A 16,318-nucleotide genomic window follows, 5' to 3' on the forward strand; every position below is an offset into this window, starting at 1 on the left:
TCGGGTCCAGTGACCCTTCCTCAGAACTGAGGAAGGGTCACTGGACCCAAAACGTTAACTCTGATTTTTTCTTCACAGATGCTGCCAGACCTGCTGAGCTTTTCCAGCAACTTCTGTTTTTGTTCCATTGTGACTCTTGTTTAGAATTTAAAGGGGATGAAAATGGTGGGTTTTACGCTGTTGGCAGAGGGAGTGGAGGAGAGAGTGCAATAGATGCTGAAGATACCTGGAGAAAAAGACAAAGGCAGTACTAATAGTGGTAAAGGAGAGACGGAAATGTAAAATAGGTGTTAATGGTAAGTCAGTGACAGAGATGTAAAGTAGGTGTTAACGGTGAGTATGCAAAGGAGAAAATGTTACTGGTTAAGTCAACAAGACACAAATAAGATATGGCCATTGGGGTGGGAGAATCAAAATGGAGAGAAAACACTAACGTTTGAAGTTGTTAAACCACAAATGTTGGGTCCTGGAGGCTACAAAGTGCCAAAGCAGAAAATAAGATGTTGTTCCTGCTTGTGTTGAGCTTTATTGGAAATTGTTAGCAAGCCCAAGGCAGAAATCAAAGCAAGGGAGCAAGACAGTTAATTGAAAAAGAAATACTGTTCTTTCAATGAGAAGTAAAGTCTGTGGCTCACACCGAAAGGGTCAGAACTTTAGCTCCCATTGGGGCCTGAAATGGAAATGGGCAGGAGTCTGTCTCTCACTTATGGGTCAGTTTGGTGGAGGTGGGATGGGAGGAGTGAAGACAGAAGGATAAAGCAGGGCTAGCCATGCACACACAATGGGTCACAGACACGACTTATCCATGGCCTATTTTGACCAATCAACAGAGTCCATATGGGATGCACCAGTTGACCTCCAGGTCCCTGCAGGTAGTGTGAATGAGTTTAGATGGTAGAGGCATCCAGTGACCCAGCCAGGCCTACAGTCAACACTTGGAAATATTCCTGACCTCTGTTGGCCAGCACCAGAGGGAGAATCCCAATCACAATATCAACAATTCAGCAAAGCTACTGCTGTTAACACACTGAGCAAATAACAAGGAGCACACTTTACAGCGTCAGCAATGTTTCACCACAAGCATTCTCACACTATAGTTAAAGATTATACAGAAAAATCAAATCCCTGGATTTCAGTTTTAATTATTTAACCCAACACAGACCACACCAATGTTGTAGGAGAATTATAATGTGCCACCAAACAGCCCAGAGCTCAGTGCAGTTCAACGCTGGACTGGGGCAGGATGCAATCAGCCAGAACTAGGGGGAGACGATGGCCTGGCAGTATTGTCGCTACACTATTTAATCCAGAGACCCAGGTAATGTCCTTGAGACCCGAATTCAAATCCTGCCATGGCAGATGATGGAATTTGAATTCAAGAATTTCAAAAAATCTGGAATTAATGATGACTGTGAAACCATTATCTCACCTATGTGTGACTCAAGACCCATAGCAATGTTGTTGACTCTTAAACTGCCCTCTGGGCAATTAGGGTTGGGTGATAAATGCTGGCTTGGCCAGTGATGCCCTCATCCCGTGAATAATTAAGAAAGGAACAACAGGAAAGCATTGATTTTGCATCACTGACCTCTGCCGTAGTCCCAAGCACCAGCTGAACAAGTTTCCTTAAGCACGTGTTTGTTGGGGGCAGTCCCAAGTTCTGCCGATGCGTCTCACAGGTATTTACGATGGTCTCCAAGGATACTCTCTTGTGTGGGAGGTCCTCACACATGCTCAGTAGGAGCTGGTTCAATTGGCCACTGAGCTGGACTGGCTGTGATGGGCACAACAGAGAAAAATAAGATCCAGTGAGAAAAAAAAGTGTGATCCCAAAAACTAGAACCCTTTCCCAAACAGTAAATTATACATGCAGAGTGCTGTGATTATGATGGCACTTAACATGATGATCTTCAGTTCTCGAAAGAGAAGCAATTAGCTAAATCTTTTAGGCTCGACAAGAGAACAATTACACACTTCGAAAACATTGCATAAAAATCTCCTTGATTCTTTTGATGAGACAATGTAGTTTAGCTGCAAAGCATTTCCCCATTTTTAATGAATCATTGTGTGTGGAATTTTACAGTCTCCCACCACCCACACTACACTACCCCTCACAACCCCCCACCCCCTCCCCCTGCCCCGCCATCATGTATGATGGGCTACAGAACTGGGCACCATAGCAGATGAAGGGTCTAGGCCCGAAACGTCAGCCTTCCTGCTCCTATGATGCTGCTTAGCCTGCTGTGTTCATCCAGCTCTGCACCTTGTTGTCTCGGGGCAATTAGGGATGGGTAATAAATGCTGGCCTAGCCAGTGACGTCCCCATCCCGTGAATGAATAAAATTTTTTAAAAATTAACAGCTCAACTGGAGATAATACCTTTTGGATGAGATAGTCAGTGCTCTCGCAAGTAGACTCAAGAGATCTCGCAGCACTATTTCGAAGATAGTAACGACACAAAAAAATAAAGAAGAGCTGACAGAGTACTAGGTTTTGGTCAGGAATGGCAAAGTTGGTGGATGGAGGTTATGTACTGTTACATTAATTATTTTTATAGTTAATGAATATCAATTCCACTCTCGCGTTTTGCCTCTCCTCCAGTTGTTAATTGAGCAAAAGTTCCAGTCCGTTTTCGCTTTCAGTTTAAACAGTACAACCGCAGAAACTATTATGGAGCAAAAGACAGAGAAGGTGAGTACTCTTAACTGAAAGCTATAATAAATTAATACAGCAGAACGTCAAAGGTGAAAATATGTTCACACAGCTGGTGTACGTTGGATTTGTCAGCAGAAGATGGGTTTTGTGAACAGTTGGGTAAACACTGAGAGGTGCGAGACTGAAAGCACAGCAGATTTGTATTCCATTTGTTCAATCAGGCAAAAAGACACTTTTCTCATAATGATGCTTTCTGCATTCTATACAAACATTAAATCAAGTTCATTACAGAAAAATTACTTGCGCCCAAGTCAGCTTTACATGTTTGCTGTCCACAAACGATCCTTGAAGCAATTTCTCTGATCAGCTTTCTGTCACACCACGCCACTCACACAACACTTACAAAGTCACAAATGACAACAATTAACCTTCCTTCCTTGTCTTTCTTAATCTGTCCACCGAGGCTAATCACATCATCGTCCTCCAACACCTCCCCCTATTGTCCAGCTAAGTGAAATCCCCATTGCCTCATTCCATTCCTCTCTATCCAATCTAAGCAAAAAAATCACATCCAGCAATGGCTCTCTTCCCACTGCTATATCCTTATCTCTGGAATTCCCCGGGAACACAAGTTGTCTTGCTGCAATTGGTTAGAGTGCACTTGGAGCACTGTGTATGGTTTTGGGTCTCCTAACCTAAGGAAGGGAAACTAGCCATTAAGAGAGTGCAGTGTATGCTCACTGGACTGATTCCAGGGATGGTAGGATTGTCTTAGCAAGAGATTAAGGAGCCTTGGCCTTCATTCTCCAGAGTTTAGAAGAACGAGAGGTGATGCTTACAAAATTGTTACAGGGCTCAACACAGCAGACAGAAGAAAGGATGTTTCCCCTTACAAGATTATTGGGGAGGCGGGGGTGTCTGGAACAAAAGAACAGAGTCTCTGAACAAGGGGTAGTCCACTGAGAGCCCGAAATGAGGAGGAATTTCTTCACTCAGAGGGTGGTGAATCTATGGAATTCTCTACCTCAGAAGGTGATGGAAGCTTAGTCATTGATTACGTCTAAGGTAGAGATCAATAAATTTATAGATTTCAAGGACATCAAAAGATATGGGGATGGTGCCGGAAAATTGTGTTGAGGTCTATGTTCAATCAGGAGCTGGTGTACAGCAGAAGAGACTTGATGGGCCAAATGGCCTGCACCTTTTCCCTGTTTGTCTAATCTATCTGTTCTCCTTCCCTAATTCTCATCTACATGCAGCCCAATGAAAACATTGTTTGAAAACACAGCATTACGCTCCAATTCCTGTTTACAGCACCCAGCCCACCTGCACTATCTCTGAATTGTCAGTCTGCTTCTTTGGCATCAAGTACTGGATGAACACTCCTTTCCTCCAATTAAATACTATTTTCATCAGTGCATACCACAAACTCCGTGCCCCCTGCAACATCTCAATCCATTTCCCTGGCTCGGGTTTGAGGCAAAACCAAACTTTTTGCAGTGTCAGTGTCCTATCGGATATTGAAATGAGCTTCTAACCACCTATCCCACCATTGATAAGATGTCTTCCCAATACCTTTGTTCCATCACCCAATTTTGTTTCATCTCCCGCTCATTTGTTGCTGAACACGGAATGTCTTTTATTACCTATTTCAACAAACTCCTGGTCTGCCTCCCACATCCTAAAACTCTTGAAGCTCACTGCTGTCCACATCCCATCATATACCAGGTTCCACTTTAGTTCTTGCTAACTAACATTAGCTTCCAGTTTGACAAGATTTGACTTAAAATCTTCATCCTAGTTTTCTAATCTTGCCATCACCTCACTCCTCTTTCTACTCTACCACCCTTCAAAGACTCTCTGTTCCTCCCTTTCCGACTTTTATTTCACACCTACCAGTGAGTAGGTGGGCAGAATGGTAGCTCAGTGATTAGCACTGCTGTCTTACAGCACTAGGGACCCGGGTTTATTTCCACCCTTGGTGACTGTCTGTGTGGAGTTTGCACATTCTCCCTGAGTCTGCGTGGGTTTCCTCCGGATGCTCCGGTTTCCTCCCACAGTCCAAAGATGTGCAGGTTAGGTAGATTGGCCAACTAAATTGCCCCGTAGCATCCAGGGATGTGCAGGCTAGGTGAATTAGCCATGGGAAATGCAGGTTTACAGAGATAGGGTGGGATGCTCCTCAGAGAGTCGGTGTGAACTCAATGGGTCGAATGGCCTGCTTCCATGCTGTAGGGATTCTATGATTCTAACTCCTGTCCCAAAATCTTGTTTTGTGTGATAATTGCTCCTATTAAGTGCTTTGGAATTTTGATGCATCGGAACACCCTATCTGCAAGTTCCCCTGCACATCACACACCATCCTCACTTGGGAATATGTTGCTGCTCCTTCACTGTCACTAGGTCAAAATCCTGGAATTCGCTCCATAATAGCCCTCTGGGTGTAAATATCCTGCATGGATTGCAGCCAAGCCACCATCAGTTTCTCAAGGGCCATTTGAGAGGAGGAAGACATGCTGACCTCACTAGCAAAACCCTTATCCTGTGAAAGAATTACAAAATAATCCGTCAGGGGTGCTATCTTTCAGATGTCAAATTCGGCCTCAATCTGTCCTCTCAAGGGAGAATAAATAATCCATGGCATTATTTGGGATGCTGGAGACTTTTCCCCTTGTCACATCCAACTCTCATTCAACGAACACTAAGAAAAAAATCAGATTTCTGATTGTTTGCTGTGTGAAAATTAACTTCCATATGGCAACATCGATCACAGTTTAAAAGTGCTTCATGCATGTTTTGCCATGTTCTGAACTGTGCTGCTCGTTCTATCTTTCTAAAGCAACCAACATTAACTTCTGGATGTGTCTAGATTTCTTGATCTGTCATTAACAAGTATAAAAGGTAAAGTTGCCATCTCTCATTAGAAAGAGAGAGAGAGATGACTGGTGGTGGTTTAACCTGAGGATCACCACATCTCAGGAAAGAGGAGAGGCTGAGAAGGAAAGTCGTTCATGATAACCTTGGTTAGTGCAGGAATTCAACCAATGTTGTTGGCATCTCTCTGTATCACAAGATAACCATCATACAAATGGTAAACTATAGGCTGTGGTGAGATAGTGTTTAAGTTATTGGGCTAGTGATCCTGTTTTGGGGGCGCTGGGGGATAATGACCTGGTACGAGAGTTCAAATTCCACTCCATCACAGCAGCTGATGGGTCAAAATTGAACTAAACAAGTCTGGAATGAATTAATAACGGTCACTATGTAATAACTAGGTTGTCAGAAAATCAGATCTTATGTACATTAAGGACAGGAACTCAACTGACCTTACTAGGTTTGGACTACATGTCCCTCCAGATCCACAGCAATCCTGTTGACTCTTACCTGCCTTCTGACAGGGCCTAGCAAGCCAAGTTGTATTCAAGGAGGAGACTTGGAGCTACCTTCAAGGGCAATTTGGAGGACATAATCAATGCAGGCCTTCCTAGCAACCCTAATCTCCAATGGATTAAATAGAAAGAGTCAAAGAATTCTCAAGGAATTGAATATACCTCAAACAATCTCACCCATTAATGGACAGGTGTCATAGAGACCTAGAGTCATAGAGTCATACAGCATGGAGACAGACCCTTCAGTCCAACCAGTCCATGCCAAACATAATCCCAAACTAAACTAGTCTCACCTGCCTGCTCCTAGCCCATATCCTTCCAAACCTTTCCTATTCATGCACTTGTCTAAGTGTCTTTAAAATGTTGTAACTGTACCCATATTCACCACTTCCTCTGGAAGTTCATTCCACACACAAACCACTCTCTGAGTAAAATAAAATTGCCTCTCGTGTGTTTTTTAAATATTTCTCCTCTCACCTTAAAAATAAGCCCCCTAGTCTTGAAATGCCCAATCCTAGGGAAAAGACATCTCCCTTTAACCCTATCTATACTTTTGATGATTTTATAAATCTTTATAAGGTGACCTCTTAACCTCCTAAGTACTAGTGAAAAAAGTCCCAGCCTTTCTTTATAACTCAAACCTTCCATGCCCAGCAACATCCGGGTAAATCTCTTCTGAACCCTCTCGAATTTAATAGTTCTGAATAGGAAAAGATACAAAGGTCAATAGAGTCAGTTTGGTTTATTTAGTAACTGGACGAGATCCAAGCTGTTTATTTTCCCAAACAGTCGAAGGGCTGAAAACAATTTATCACTTTTCTTGGATTAATTCTCCAAGTTGAGCAAATCTCACCTGTGTTTCAGGAAGCTGATAATCAACTGCCCAGTACAGGGTCATTCCCAGTGAGTACACATGCATCTAAAGGCAAAAAAACAAACAAGATGAAACAGCCCATTACAACCAGAGGCCTGACAGTGAGACTGAGAGAAAGCAAGTTTACAGTTTCTGTTTGGTAGGGGATATAGTGAGGATTCTCCTTTGCGGTAATATTGCCTAAACTCAAGGCACTAAAAGCAAGACAAGCAGTATATACCACCAAACAACAACCTGTTGTACCATCCGTTTGCAAAGCAAAGTCTGGATCAGGTATTTCAATATAAATTTTACACAAGTGTATTGGGAAAGAGTTGTTTTGTACATTTATAGAAACAGACCCTTCGGTCCAACTCGCACATGCCGACCAGATAACCTAAATTAATCTGGACCCATTTGCCAGCATTTGGCCCATATCCCTCTAAACCCTTCCTATTCATATACCCATCCAGATGTTAAATATTGTAATTGTACCCATCTCCACCACTTCCTCTGGTGGCTTATTCCATACATGCACCACCCTCTGCATGAAAAAGTTGCCCCTTAGGTCCCTTTTAAATCTCTCCCCTCTCACCTTAAACCTATGCCCTGTAGTTTTGGACTCTGCTACCCTGGGGAAAAGACCTTGGCTAATTACCCTATCTATGACTCTCGTTACTTTAAAAAATTCTATAAGGTCACCCCTCAGCCTCCAACGTTCCAGGGAAAATAGCACCCAGCCTATTCAGCTTGTCCCTACAGCTCAAACTTACCAAATCTGGCAACATCCTTGTAAATCTTTTCTGAACCCTTTCAAGTTTCACATCTTTCCTATAGCAAGAAGGGCAGAACTAAATGCAGTATTCCAAATGTGGCCTAACCAATGTCCTGTACAGCTGCAACATGACCTCCCAACTCCTATATCAATGCACTGATATTTGAAGGATGCTAGAAACTAAACACACTCCTAGCATCTGTCTGAGATAGTAGGAACTGCAGATTCTGGAGAATCCGAGACAACAAGGTGCAGGGCTGGATGAACACAGCAGGCCAAGCAGCATCATAGGAGCAGAAAGGCTATTACGTTTCGGGCCTAGACCCTTCATCAGAAAAGGGGGAGGGGAAGGGGGGTTCTGAAATAAATAGGGAGAGAGCGGGAGGCGGATAGAAGATGGATAGAGGAGAGGATAGGTGGAGAGGAAACAAACAGGTCGAAGAGGCGGGGATGGGGCCAGTAAAGGTGAGTGTAGGTGGGGAGTTAGGGAGGGGATAGGTCAGTCCAGGGAGGACGGACAGGTCAAGGGGGCGGGATGAGGTTAGTCGGTAGGAGATGGGGGTGCAGCTTGAGGTGGGAGGAGGGGATAGGTGGGAGGAAGAACAGGTTAAGGAGGCGGGGACGAGCTGGACTGGTTTTGGGATGCCGTAGGGGGAGGGGAGATTTTGAAGCTTGTGAAATTCACATTGATACCATTGGGCTGCTGCTCCTATGATGCTGCTTGGCCTGCTGTGTTCATCCAGCCCTGCACCTTGTTGTCCCTAGCATCTGTCTATCTGGAGTGATTAGAGAAAATAACAGAACTATTGTAATGAATCATATCTCTTCTATATCATTGATTTGCAACAGCTAATTAAGGAAACTGTTTTATTTTCTGAGACAAGAGACAAAGTCAGAGTCTTTGATTCTGTGAGCACCATTATTGCATGATATTGGAAATAATTTATCATGGAGGATTACTTCAGCTTTGGGTTGTAACAATATTCAGTGAGGGTTATGATGAAATGTTTAAGGGCAGTGAATTTGCATAAAATAGCCAATGAGGTAGGTTCACGGTCTTTCTTTATTCACTCAGGGGATGAGGGTGTTGCTGGCTAAAGCAGCATTTATTGCCCATCCCTAATTGCCCATAGGGCAGTTAAGAGTCAATCACATTGCTGTGTGTCTGCAGTCACATGTAGGCCAGACCAGGTAAGGATGGCTGTTTCCTTCCCTAAAGGGTGCTAGTGAACCAGATGGGTTTTTCCAACAATCGACAATGAATTCATGGTCATCACTAGATTCTTAATTCTAGATATTTATTGAATTCAAATTTTACTATCTGCCATGGTGGGATTCAAACCTGGGTTCCTGGAACATTAGCCGGGTCTCTGGGTTAACAGTCCAGTGACAATACCACTAGGCCATTACCTCCCCTGTCTTCCCACCTGCTTATGAAAACCGAGAAAGCCCTTTTGCAGAAATTTAGATCTGACTGACTTAAACAAATCAGAACATCCTTCTTTGCTCCAAATTTTGGAAAATAAACACAAAGACAGATAGTGTTTCAAGTTCACGCCACCCGCCTAATTTAGATAAAGTCCAGTGTGCTGCTCTTATTAACTCTGTCAACTCCTTATGCACTGAACTCAGTGGTCTCCTAGGCAACAGCATACCAACTGTGGCATTAGTCGAAGAGCTCAAGTATCTGCCATTTTTCATAGTGGGAAGGCACTGCAGGACGTTAAAGCTTCCGTGTGCCGCTATTCACACTCAGCATTCAGCGAAGACAGCTCTCTCCTCTGTCACTGATATTCCAAAAGGAATTCTCTCACACAGTTGAGATTAAAGACCGTACCAGTATCAATCGGCCGTCAGAGTGTCAGCAGATCAAGGCTTTGTCCCGACCAAACTAAAATTGTTATTTTCTTCCAGAAGGTGTGCTTCACATGGAAGGACTGCCACAGCATTAAAATTGCAGAAAGGAATAATCTTTTCCATTCTTCTTCCCGTCTCTCCACCATCAATTCTGAGGTAACAGTCACTGAAATATTGATTGATTGATATATTTGATTTATTGTCACATGTACCAAAAAACAATGAAAAACTTTGTTTACGAGCGGTACAGGCAGATCACAGCAAGCAAAGGATGTAAAGGTCAAAAAGACATAGAGGCGTACAGGTTACATTCTAGGTTACATTATTTGAGGCTACAGTCCATTCAACAGTCTGATAACGGCCAGAAAGAAGCTGTTCCCGAACCTGCTGGTGCATGTGTTCAGGCCGTATCTTCTGCCCGATGTAAGAGGTTGGAGGAGATCATTATCACTGGATGCACTGGGTCTTTGATGATGATGAACATCTTTCCACAGCAGCGAGCCGTGTAAGTAGAGTCCATGGATGGAAGGTTGGCTTCCGTGATGGTCTGGGCTGTGCACACCAGCTTCTGTAGTTTCTTACGATCCTGTTCAGAGCAATTGCCATACCACGCCGTTATGCACCTGGACCGTATGCTTTCCATGGTGCATCTGTAGAAGTTGGTGAGGGACCTTATGGACATGCCTAATGTCCTGAGCCGCCTGAGGAAGAAGAGACGTTGTTGTTCCTTCTTGACTGTCGCATTTACGTGGGAAGTCCAGGACAGGTTGTCGGTTATCATCACTCCGAGGAACTTGACGCTCTTGACTCTTTCAACCTAAGTTCCGTTGATGTAGATGGGGGCGTGTTCTCCTCCTTTCTTTCTGAAGTCGATGATCAGTTCTTTAGTTTTGCCGATGTTGATGGTATTTTGGCATCACCTGCATTAAGTTGACTTGGTTGAAGTTGCCAGCCACAATGAATAGGGCCTCGAGAAATTTTGTCTCTAGAGTGTTTGTGGCAGTGTAAATCTCATCTAGGGTATTTTTCACATCCGCACAGCGTGTTATGTAGACTGCTGTCGGGATGGCGGATGTGAACTCTCGTGGTAGGTAGTAGGGATGGCATTTTACTGTAAGGTATTCTATCGTCATTGGAAATTATTCTGCAGGTAGCTCCAATCACCACCGAAGGGAGTGGGTCAAATGGTTTTTAATTAGCAGCAGTTTAGTTTACTTTCTGCGTTAAAGTTGAGGAGTATTCGACTCTGGACTGTCTGGTACCAGGCAGCAACGCCGCACAGTCAAACACAAAAGAAACATGTCGACTTTGATGGTTTGCATATATTCCTATATCGTACCTATAATCATTAGAGTTTAAAACAATGAGGTTCTCAGGGGACTTGACAGGGTAGATATGGAAAGATGGGAGAGAGCTTAGAACTAGAGGGCATAATCTCAGTGTGAGGGGTTGTTCAGATAGGATAGAGATGAGGAGGAGCTTCTTCAGTCAGGAGGTTGTGCGTCTGTGGAAGTCCTTACTACAGAGAGCTGTTGAGGTTGGGTCATTAAGTATATTCAAGGCTGAGGCAGATAGATTTTTAATCGGTAAAGGAATCAAACGTTATGTAGAAAAGGCAGGTAAGTGGAGTTGAGGATTATCAGATCAGCCACAATCTCATTGAATGGTGCAGCAGACTTGATGGGCTGAAGGCCTACTTCTGCTGCAACATCTTATGGTCTCCTTGTTCCACCATGTTACTGTCGCCCTATTCTCTTTTGCACTTGATTCTTTTTTCATACTTCCCTATCTCACTGACCCGATCCAAAATGACAACAAAAGTCGAGCTTCAGACATGAAACAAAGACAGCGTGGTGGCTCAGTGGTTAGCACTGCTGTCTCACAGCGCCAGGGACCCAGGTTCAATTCCACCCTCGGGTGACTGTGTGGAGTTTGCATGTTCTCCCGCGTCTGTATGGGTTTTCTCTGGGTCCTCCCATTTCCTCCCACAGTCCAAAGATGTGCAGGTCAGGTGGATTAGCCATCGGAAATGTAGGGTAGCAGGGGGAGGTGGTGGTGGGTCAGGTGGGATGCTCTTTGAAGGGTTGGTGTGGACTCGATGGTCCAAGTGGCCTATTTCCACACAGAGGATTGCGGATGTTGGGAAATCCAACGTGAAAATGGAAATTGCTGGGGAAAGCTTGGCAGCATCTGTGGAGAGAGAAACAGAGTGAATGTTTCGAGTCTAATGACCCTCATTCTGAAAGGGGGGGAACTGGACCCAAAACTTTAACTCTGCTTTCTCTCCGCAGTTGTTGCCAGACCTGCTGTGTATTTCTGTTTGTTTTAGATCTTCAGACCCTCCCTTCATAGGTCTAACGTGTCCCACAATTCTCATTCAAGAACCTTTCTGGACTGAGGTCCATAAATGTGTTCAGGAATGCCACAGCTGAAGGGCCCTCCTGCTATGGAAGTAAAGATGAATAGGGAAGTACAAATGTCCATAGTGGAATTGCTGATGAGGGTTAACTAATACTGTGTCAATGTGCATAGCAGCAGGGCGTACCATCTACAGGTGCTCTGCAGAGATCACCAAGGCTCCTTAATCAGCATCTTCCAAACCGAAGACTACTAGCACCTAGGTGGATAAGGACAGCACATATACAAGAATACCACCACCTGCAAGTTCCCTTCCGAGCCACTCACCATCCTGACTTGGAAATATGTTGCCATCCCTTCAGTACCCCTGGATCAAAATCCTAGACCTCCCTCCCTAAGAGCATAGTGGGTCTACTTACAAGAATTGGACTGCAGCAGTTCAAGAAGGCAGCTCGCCACCACCTTCTAAGGGACGTGTAGCCACTGTTGATCCAGTCAATGCAACCCACATTCTGTCAATGAATAAGTGTGACATACACGCTTATGTCTGTGTGCATGTGTCTCATTCAGGCTGACACTTCATTGCAGTGTTAAGGGAGGGAGGGCTGCACTGTCAGGTGCATTATGAAACGAAGGCCATGTCAATCAGCCCAGATGGATGACAATCTTTGAAGAACAGTGAAAGTGTTCTTTCAGCGTCCAGTGGTGTTCAACTGCCAAAGGGTGAGCTGGTTGTTTATATCATCGCTGTCTCTTGGATTTTAATGAGCAGAAATCAGCTGAAACTAAAGGTCAGCAGCAGGGAGATCATAGAATCCCTACACTGTGGACGCAGGCCATTTGGCCCATCACATCCACACCAATCCTCTGACGAGCATCCCACCCAATCACAAACCCCCACCCTATCCCTGTAACCCTGCATTTCCCATGACTAATCCACCTAGCCTGCACATCCCCGGACACCACGGGCAATTTAGCATGGCCAATCCACCTAACTTGCACCTCTTTGTACTGCAGGAGGAAACCGGAGCAAACCCGCACAGACACGGGGAGAATGTACAAACTCCACACAGTCAGTCACCCAAAGGTGGGATTGAACCTGGGTCCCTGGCGCTGTGAGGCAGCAGTGCTAACCACTGAGCCACCATGCATGCCTCAGTAACAGCAGTGGTAATATCATTGGCCCAGTAGTCCAGAGAGCTAGGCTAATGTTCCGGGGGGTTGAGTTGAAATCCCACCATGATAATTCGTTGAATTTAAATAGATTTATAGATGATCACAGCCTGGAAGGAGGCCATTTGATCAGTCAACAAAGTTCTGACTATATTAATTCTATAGGTGAGGTATTGACTATTAGTACATTTGCTAGACTATGAATCTAGAGACCCTGGTAATGACCTGGAGATCCGGGTTCAAATCCTGCCATGGTAGACGGTACAATTTGGGTTTGATTAAAAATGAAGAATTAAGAGTCTAATGATGACCATGAAAGAATTGTCGAAAAACCTATCTGGTTCACTAATGTTCTTCAGGGAAGGAAATCTGTCATCCTCACCTGGTCTGGCCTACGTGTGATTCCAGGCCCATACCAACGTGCTTGCAGCTTAACTGCTCTCTGGCCAATTAGGAATGTGCAATAAATGCTGGTCTAACCAGCAATACCCACATCCCATGAACAAATAATGGGAGAAAAAGACCTGCAGCGCAACAACAGCTACACTTCAAAACTGCTTCAGTAACTATGAAGGATTTTGCAATCATGTTACACCTCAGTTCTCCAAGTTGAAAGTTGTCAAAGGTGCTATCTGAAGACAAATTTCCTTTTTTGTTCTTAGTGGGGACTGCCTAACACTCTCAGATTGAAACCACAGTAAGGAGCTAGTGACTTTATTAGGTGAGTGCAACAGGGAAAACAAGAAACTGGGGGGCAAAATTGCTAAAATAATATATGAAGCTTCATGTGATCAATTTTAACCCAGTTGCTGTTCTACAGAGTAAAACTTATAATCTGGCACTAGCTGCTACCAAATGTTAAATCCTTTTTTTTAATAATCATTCACTCCTCCGTGATAAGTTTTTGATTAATTTCAATTTAACTTGTTACTGGACATTTACTTTCTGCATCTTTGCTCCTTCCTAAAATTTAATACTGAATCATCAGAAACAGAAGCAGGCCATTTGGCCCATCGTAGTTGTGCTGGCTCTTTGAAAGTGTAATCAAGTTAATCCCACTCTCCCTGTTCTTTGCCATTTGCCCTGCAATTTCTATTTTCTCTTTAAGTAATTGTCCAACTTCCTTCTGGAAGTCACTGCTAACACTGTTTCCTGCACACTTTCATGCAATGCATTCCACATCATAATCACTCTGAGTAAAAATACAGCAGTCATTTTGAGGGGCATGGTGGCTCACAGCACCCGGGGCCCGGGTTCAATCCCAGCCTCAGGCTACTGTCTGTGTGGAGTTTGCACTCTCTCCCTCTCCCTGTCTCTGCGTGGGATTCCCTTGGGTGCTCCCATTTCCTCCCACAGTCCAAAGGTGTGCGGGTTAGGTGAATTTGCCATGCTAAATTGCCCATAGCGTCCAGGGATGTGCAGGCTGGGTGGATTAGCCATGGGAAATGCAGGGTTATAGGGTCAGGGAGTCGGATGCTCTTCAGAGGGTTAGTGTGAGATTGATGGGCTAAGTGGTCTGCTTCCACGCTGTAGGGATTCTATGATTCATACAACAGACAAATTATTAGTAAAAGTTGCCCACTCGGCCCCTTGATTCAATGCAATCATGCCTGATCTGATTATTCCACATTCTCACCCAGCACTAATGATCTTTCATCCTCTTGTGTGACAAGATCCAACTGCCTTTGTCTTAAAAATATGCAAAGTCTCATCCACTTTCCATCATGCTTTAAGAAGGATAGTTCCAAAGATCTAGTACCCTCTGAGTCTCTGTCTTTAATGGGTAGCTCCTTATTTTTAAACAATGACTCCTAGTTCTAGATTCTCCCACAAGAGGAAATGTCCTCTCCACAACTATCCTTCCAGGACTTGTCAGGGTTTTCTTTGTTTCATTGAATCTTCACCTTTTCACTTCTTAATCTCTTATACTCCAGCAGATACAAGTCCAGTCTGACCATAAGACAACCCTCCCATTCCAGGTATTAACTACTGAAAGTTCTCTGAATGGCTTGCAATGCATTTTTGTTTTGTAAATTGTTCCTTTTGAAGAACATTTCTACTTCTTAATCTTCCCTTATGCATTTTTTTAACACGGTGGGACATGCTAAAATAGGCAACTAACATTTTATCTTACGGCCCAGGGAAGCCAGTTCAATGAATGAGGCAGATAATTAAAGGCAGATACATATCCATCAAACATTGTTGCAATACATCCGTGCATGACTGCTAATCTGTTGGATGGCAGTGTTGTGGATTGTGACCACAGTGTATTTTAAGATAGCAGAGGTTTGCAAAAACTGCCTGCAAGACACTAGATTGTGCAGTGCTGAGCAGACAGATGGGAAGGGGTAGATTTTCTGATTGGTAAAGCCTGTCCTTCTGGAGAGGCAAATTTCAAGTTAAAACAAAACACGACAGGGCGTAAATACATCTTCTGAAGTGAGACTGAGCCAAAGGGGGCCATTTTAACCCACATGACAGCAAAGTGACTAGATTGAGTTGAATGGAGATTTCATACCCTGTGCAATGCAAATCTGAATGAACAAACAGGTTCAATTGAAATTGGCCTCCAAAGAGTTTTGAGTTGGCTCCGGCATCAATCCTAAGAATTGACTAATTGCAGAAGGGAAATACTACAGCTGGCTTTTGAGCCAGAGAATAGAATAACACCGACAGGTTTTGCCACATGCTATTACTCTCCAAGGTCCTTCGCTGGATGTTGAGGACAGCATTGTGGTGTCTTTTCCATAGAGTGGGCTATTTCATGCTGCTCTAATGTTGATCTTGTTTTTTGTGAAATCTTATGTAACTTTGTTTTCCTCACTCTGTTCTATCACCCTATGATCTTTGAATGGTATGATCTACCTGTTCTGCACGCAAAACAAAACTTTTCATTTTACCTAGGTATGTGTGACGATAATAAATCAAAGCAAATCCAATTTCAAGACTAAGGGGCATATTTTTAAGGTGAGAGGACAAAGATTTAAAAAGGACATGAGGGGCAATTTTTTATGCAGAGAGTGGTTCGTGTGTGCCACTTCCAGAGGAAGTGGTAGATGCGGGTACAGTTACGACATTTAAAAGACATTGAGATAAGGACATGAATAAGAAATGTTTGGAGGGACATAGGCCAAGTGCAGGCAGATAGGACTACTTTAGTTTGGAATTATGTTCGGCTTGGACTGAAGGGTCTGTTTCTGCGCTGTATAACTCTATGACTCTATGACATGATATAGTCAATGACCTCATTCTCTAGCT

The 16,318-nt window shown here is 43.8% G+C and overlaps 1 protein-coding gene across 1 annotated transcript in view; it reads right to left on the reverse strand.

Annotated features, from left to right (window-relative positions):
• LOC125486846 (FERM and PDZ domain-containing protein 2-like) overlaps positions 1-16,318 on the reverse strand; it is a 92,272-nt gene that overhangs the window by 29,260 nt on the left and 46,694 nt on the right. The window contains exons 4-5 of the mRNA XM_048616183.1: positions 6,898-6,963; positions 1,589-1,774 (exon numbers count right to left, since the gene is read on the reverse strand). Of these exons, the coding sequence (XP_048472140.1) occupies positions 1,589-1,774; positions 6,898-6,963 (252 nt within the window). The remainder of the gene's footprint in view (positions 1-1,588; positions 1,775-6,897; positions 6,964-16,318) is intronic.

This window comes from Rhincodon typus, chromosome 34, assembly GCF_021869965.1.
Source record: "Rhincodon typus isolate 14 chromosome 34, sRhiTyp1.1, whole genome shotgun sequence".
NCBI classification, from domain to species: domain Eukaryota; kingdom Metazoa; phylum Chordata; class Chondrichthyes; order Orectolobiformes; family Rhincodontidae; genus Rhincodon; species Rhincodon typus.